Raw genomic sequence first — 7,373 nt, 5'->3', positions numbered from 1 at the left:
TATTTATATTTATACTATAAATAAATGTCTGGAAGTTGTTTTAAAATTTGGGTTTGAACTATGCTTGGATCATACATTAAAGAATTTAATAGCTTAGTTCATGCTCGAATTGAGCTTAGCTCGGATGACATTCTCAACAAACTCATGCTTAAGCTTAAGCTCACCCGAACTTGAAACAAGCCAAGCTTGGACACACATTTGTTGTGATGTTACAAATATTGGTTTTATTTACCTATTAATTTTTTTGACCATTTGACATAAAATCTATTCATGAGTTTTTGATCGTTGGGCAATAAAACTTTTACAAGTTTTTTTTTTAACTGATGGTTTTAATACTTTTACCGTTGGTTTTCTTAAACTAAAACATTTTGTCTTCAATGGCTTTGTTGACCGTTGTTGACCATTGGCTTTAATTCATGGATTTGTTTTAATACATGGATTTGTTGACCGTTGGCTTCAATTCATGGATTGGTTTTAATACATGGATTTGTTGACCGTTGTTGACCGTTTGCTTTAATTCATTGATTTGTTTTAATGGATTTATAGACCGTTGGTTTTTTAATGGATTACATGATAATGGTTTTAAAAGAAAAAAGATTTCCCATGTCTATATAAGCAAGTGTTTAACTTTGACAAATATCATCAAAAAATATTACTTTCTAGTAAGATTTCATTTTCATGCTCTAGAATTTTTCTTTGTTACCAAAGAGAAAAAATAGAGTTATTTGCTACTCAATTTTTCATCATCTTCAATTTGAGAAAGGGTTGTTCATTTGATCTTTGTTACTTGAAAGTGTGTTCTTAACGAAACTAGACGCTATAGTCTAATCCTGGGAGGTTGCGTGTCAAGAGATCCGATCGCACCGAGTTATACACTCCGGGAGGCACGAAATCAACCTTTAAGGACAACGCTCTTGCGTGATTCTATAGCTTTGTGAGATTTTTCCTTGCTCTATTTTTTATTTATTGTATTATATTTATCTTATTGTTAATTGTTTGGATTAATATTATTTTGCATCAATAAGAATTTTTGCACCATCAATTTAATTTTACAACAATCTTAAAGGTTGAGTATGGATGCACAAATTCTTGCTGCTGCTAAAGTTCTTCCAGATGCTACAAAAATTGAATCTTTTGATGGAAATAATTTTAAACGTTGGCAACAAAAGGTTCTTGCAGTTTTAGACTTTACAAAAATCTCTAGTGCTCTAACTGAGCCTAGACCGGATGAGGAATCTGAAGAACAATCCAAAGAATTAAGAGATTGGGAAATGGGTAATACATTATGTGTGAATACTATATTGAATTCTTTATCTAATGAATTGTTTGATGTTTATTGTCATTTTACTATTGCTAGAGATTTATAGGATGAATTAATTGGTAGATATGTGATTGAGGATGAGGGTAAACCCTTTTACCCTATGTGTAATAGTACCGAACGTACACCTTAATAGTACCGGACGTATGCTACTTTTTAGAACAGCCTGCAGCACCCTCAGCTTCTTCTCACCTATAAATACCCATTCCCCCACTGTCCCTTGAACTCATTCTCGCCCCCAGGCTCTTTAAAACCCTTGTGTGAGTGTCTTTGTGAGTTTTGTGATTTGAGAGAGAAAATGAACAAAGCTTGATGTTCTTGCCACCTTCCAAGGTAAATCCCTTACCCATTTCATGGTTTATTGTTGTTACTTGTATTTCATGTTTTGAAGATGTTTTGGTAAAATGTCCACACCTATTTCTTTGCAAAAGCCAAGTATGTTTTGAAAGAGTATTAAATCCTTCTTTTGTTGCTTTGAGTTGTATGATAGCATGTTAATTGCCTTGCATGTGTTTGTTAAGTAGACTAGAAGGAGATACATCCGCCCTTAGATTTCATAGAAACCTTAAAACACAATTTGGAGCTTTTGGCCGGATTGCCTAACTCACTGACCGGACATACGCCCTTAAACTCGTACATACGGCCAGGAAACCAGGCATCCGCCGTTAAGCCTCACTCTCATGTATTTTAGAGTCTAGCAACACTTTTTGTTAGATAGGGCTTAGTACCACACTCATAGAAGTCCTTCAATACTGCATGATGTGGTCTTTTGTATACCAAAATATATCAATAATGAAATACCACTTGCAATAGTACGAATCCCTGTAGGATAGGGCTATATTAAGGGTGTCAAACCTCAAGGACTGTGTAGGTGTTATCAAGTTCTCAAGATCAAATGTAACTCAATTTAAAAGAAGATTGATTTGTTTTGTTTTTATAAAAGTAAATGCATAAAAGCAAAGACATAAAAATAAAGATAGTAATAAGATATAGAATAGGGGGTTGAATTCACCACTAACCTCATAACAATGGTCAATCATAAATTAATAAGGAAAATTCATATTATGCATAATACAGGGCTCGTCTCACTCGAGTAGTTAAGAAAGTACCACCATTTAAGAAATAAGTATAATCCATATACAGTTGGCACGGATCGTCCACCTAACCACTAAGATGTGGTACGATCCGTCTTCTCTAGGTATGGACTATCTAATTCCTTAATAGGCTACACACAATCAATGAATAAGCATAACCCATCTTCGGTTGGCACGAACTGTCTACCTAAATTACATTAAACTAGAGTGTTGTACAACTTGTCTTCCCTAGGCATGACCTATCAAATCATATGGATCATGTGTCAGTTAAAACTATTGTATAACAATCATTCATATAATCACAGAAAATAAGAATGATTGAGTTCAATCAATATAAAAGACTTTGTAAGACAAGTGAAGAAATTCATAATATTGAATATAAACATTAAGATCAATTCTCACAATTATACAACCATCATGCATATAGACAATCCCAAATTAAAATACAATTAAACCATTGTTATTTGGAAAGGACTACATCAACGCCCTATTGCAGAATTTAGCCACTCATCGTGGTGCTGGGATGGCCTCATGTCTTGATCTTCTCCTATTCAACTTGTCAGGACTCCAAGAAGATAATTTATGTCTAAAACTAAGAACACCTTCTCTTGAAGCTTAGGGATCAATTTATAGGGAGCAAACAAATCCTAGAAGCCCTAGGAATCCCAAAAAAGTCGTAGGTCAGAGATTGAAAACCTTCTCCAGGGTGGATTTGGGCTCTCTTCAAACTTTCCAGCACGAGTGCGCTCGATCCCACCTACGTATGTGGGCTAAGGTGCGCTCGATCCCACTTGTGGTGTGCTCGAGCGCACCTACGCACTTGATAGATTTGCAATTTTATCTTGTGGGGTGATTTTGGCATAGCAAACGTCAAAATTAAAAAAAAAAAATTTATTATAATGAGTTGTAGCATTTTGAGTTCGCTTTCCAATGCCACTAGTTTCACCTCAATCCGAGACTCGAGCGAAAAGTTATGGTCAAAATAGTAAGACGTATGCTAAGTCTTCTCAAAGTGTGTTTTAAGCCCAAAATCAATGGTTTTTCTTATATCTTTGTTAAACACCTAAAAACACGAAAACAACAAAAAATCAAACAAATAAAAATGCTAAGAAATTAACATATGCGAGTTAAGGGGCTTGAATGTGCATCATTCAACACTCATCACATCCCCAAACTTACATATTGCTAGTCCCTTAGCAATACAAAACAGGAAATAAAACTGAAAAACAACAAGATAAATCTTACTTTCGTGGGATATACGATTGCATTTAGCGTATGCAACAAGCATTTTAAACCCTTAGGCATCCCTAGAGGACGAGTGAAGTCTTGTGAGAGTTTAACCGGAATGATACCCACAAATATTTTCATCATTATATCATTCAAAAGGATGAACTATCACAGAAATAATGGCCTCATTCATTGGCAAGCTTAAAAAGATAAACTCCATCTTCAAAATTCCAAGAAATCACAAGTCAAATCACTTATAAATAGCAGTTTAAGATACAACAAGCTTCAATTAGTGCAAAGTGAACTAACACATAATCATGAGGCTTCAAAATAATTCCAATATAAATGAATCAACATTTCATAATTTATTGGACTTCCTATCAGATGAAACAACCGAAGCATACTTTTTTATTTTGCAGGCTTTGCAATGCTTAGCTCCCTTAAGCTTTCTAATTGACCCATGTATCGAGTGTTAAGCCAATGACTCCCAAACCAAATGGCTTTAGGGCATTAGGTGTAAAGACATCCCTAAGGACTTGCTAACTCGAGTCAAAAAGGCTACGAAACTAAACTAGCCATTTTATTAATCAAACCAAACTTCCCACTTTTTGACGCAAACACCCACTATTTAATGGGGCAAGAGGTCCGATTACTCAGTGAAAAACTCAACTTGATTTTTTTTTTTTTTTTTTTTTTAATAATAGCATGCCAAGGTTATTTATCCAATACGTCACCCAACTGAATTCAAGACATTGAAAACAAACACAATTGGTCTCAAATTTCATACCTCACAAACATGTGCTAGTGTGCTCAAGGTAAATCTTAAATTGAAACAAAAAGCATCTCATGTTGCCAAAAGTAAGTAACAAGAATCAAAATTCCCAAGTTAAATGATCATGTGTTCATAACTTTAAGCCTACCAATGAAGTTCAAATCAAAATCAAAGCTCAACCATATGCTTAAGAATGACATAATAACAATAATGGACCGTGTTTTGTTCTTCCATACTAATGCAGCGTAGGATTGTGGTGAACAAGAAAACAGCAAGTTGAAGGGGTAAATATTTCTAAGATTATGAGACTATCACAAGAATCAAATAAATCTTCTCAAACAATAGAGACTATCTATGCTTTAAGGAAAAACAATGAAGAAACTTAACTATGAGTATTCTTTATTGATAAACAAAACAAACAATGAGAACTAAATTGCTAAAGGCTATAAGCATATATTTATAGCCCAAGACTCCTAATTCTAAAATAACAATGAAACAAAGTTGGTTTAGAAGTCTATAAAAGAAGACTAAACCAAATTGAAGACTAATAAAGAACCTAATCTGATCTGAAAAACTGAAAGATAAGATAAAATAACAATTAACAAAGAAACCTAGTTTAAAACAAAAGATTAAAACTAAGATAAGCGTCTCTAATGTCCATTTGCGGAATAGATATGCCCGAGTGCGCTCGATCGCAACTACAGGAGCGATCGATTGCACTACCAGAGAAGGATGCGCTCAATCGATCGATCGCACATACATGTTGAATGTGCTCCTCAATGGTAGAGCTATATATGAGGATATCGTCGAAGTAGACGACTACAAACTTTCCAATAAATGGGCGGAACGCTTGATTCATAACCCTCATGAAGGTACTAGGGGCATTAGATAAGCCAAACGGCATCACTAACCATTCATAGAGTCCTTCACGTGTCTTGAACGCAGTCTTCCATTCGTCACCAACCCGTAACCGAATTTGGTGGTACCCACTCTTCAAGTCTAACTTTGTAAATATTGTTGCCCCAATTGATCTAGTAAGTCATCTAATCGATGAATAGGAAATCTATACCTTACTGTAATCTTATTGATGGTACCGCTATCAACACACATTCTCCATAATCCATCTTTCTTAGGTGTAAGAAAAGCTGGAATTGCACATGGGCTTAAGCTCTCCCGAATATGACCCTTGGATAGTAACCCCTCTACTTGTCGGCGTAGCTCTTCATGCTCCTTAGGACTCATGCAGTAGTGTGGTCGGTTGGGGAGATTAGAACCGAGTACCAAGTCGATTTGGTGTTGAATGTCGCGAAGAGGCGATAGCTCTTCTGGTAATTCTTTCGTGAACATATCGGATAACTCCTCCACCAATCCCTTCATTGCTTCTGGGACTGCCTCCTCTGTGGGAGTGCACTCCTTCCTAACTAGGACATATACTTGATTGGAATCACGCATCTCCTTAATGAATTCCCTCTTAGCCAAGAGATTTTGGCCCGCCCCTTTAGAAGGTTTAGGTTTGTCTCCCAGATTAGGCAAAATAGTGAGTTTCACATTGTCCACCAAAAAACTATAGGTGTTATTCCTTCCATCATGATGAACATTCCTATCATATTGCCATGGCCTTCCAAGCAATAAGTGGCATGCATCTATGGCCACCACGTCACACCAAGTTTTGTCTTTATATCTTGATACAATTGAAAAAGTCACAAGGCAGCGTTGGGATACTATTACCTCGTTTCCCTTCTTGAGCCACTCCAAGCGGTATGGTGTAGGGTCTTTTTCTGTTTCAAGGGCTAATTTTCGGACCGCTTCTTCTGCCACCATGTTTTCACAACTGCCTCCGTCAATGATAAGTTTGCATACTTTCTGATGTGGTATTTTTGTGACCAAAAATATCAATTATAAAAATAACCACTCGCAATAGGACGAATTTTTGTAGGATACGGCTATAGAGAGGGTGTCGAACCTCAAGGACTGCAGGGGTTTTATTATCAAAATTCAAAAGATCAAAATTAACTTAATTAAAAAGAAGAATTGATTTGATTTTCTTTAAAAACTAAAGTGCATGAAAATAAAAGAGATTAAAAATAAGAGAGAGAGTGTAGGGTATTGACTTCACCTCTATCCGCACAACAATGGCTAATCATAATTAATCCCAAAAATTCATTTTATGCATGTTATAAATAAACAAGAAACTACCTTATTAAAGAATAAGCATAATCTATCTTCGGTTGGCACGGATCGTCCACCTAACCACTAAGATGCAGTACGACCCGTCTTTCCTAAGTATAAATTATCAAATTCTTTAATAGGATACATACAATCAATGAATAAGTGTAACCCATCTTCGGTTGGCACGGACTGTCTACCTAAATTACACTAAACTAGGGTATAGTACAATCCGTCTTCCCTAGGCATGGCCTATCAAATCCTATTGATCATATGTCAATTAAACCCATTGTATAACCATCATCCTCATAATCACAGAAAACAAGAATGATTTGATTTCAATAAAAGTAAAATACTTTCTAAGACAAGAGAAGAATTTCACAAATATTGATATTGAAATTGAAGAACAATTGCATTTAATATGAAGAACATAAATCAATTGTAGCAATCCTCATAGTTATACAATCAACATGCATAAATTAAAAATATAGAAATTAAATACAATCAAACCATTATGCTTGGATAGGGTTACATCAACACCCCACGAAGGGGTTTAGCCGCTCATGATCTCCTAAGCTCCACAGACTATTTTACTGAATTTTGCTCTAAGAGGCGGTCTGTCTTTTCTCAATGCTTAGAGGCCTATTTATAGGGCTTAGGAGAGTCCTAGAAGCCCTAGTAATCCTATAAATTTCGGAGATTTAAGTCCAAGTCCAATTAGGATAAAGAAAACCTAAGTCCAAATCGGAATAGGATTCACCCAAAATTGCGTTCCTATCTTGCGGAGCGATTTTGG

General features: G+C 35.6%; 1 protein-coding gene across 1 annotated transcript; it reads right to left on the bottom strand.

Annotated features, from left to right (window-relative positions):
• Nucleotides 1-5,410: 5,410 nt before the first annotated feature.
• On the bottom strand, nucleotides 5,411-6,232 carry LOC132177987 (uncharacterized). The gene has a single exon (XM_059590458.1). It carries the CDS (start codon nucleotides 6,230-6,232, stop codon nucleotides 5,411-5,413), a length of 822 nt encoding a protein of 273 aa, XP_059446441.1.
• Between the last annotated feature and the right edge of the window lie 1,141 nt (nucleotides 6,233-7,373).

This window comes from Corylus avellana, chromosome ca4, assembly GCF_901000735.1.
Source record: "Corylus avellana chromosome ca4, CavTom2PMs-1.0".
NCBI lineage: Eukaryota > Viridiplantae > Streptophyta > Magnoliopsida > Fagales > Betulaceae > Corylus > Corylus avellana.
This window is presented reverse-complemented; position numbering and strand designations above follow the sequence as displayed.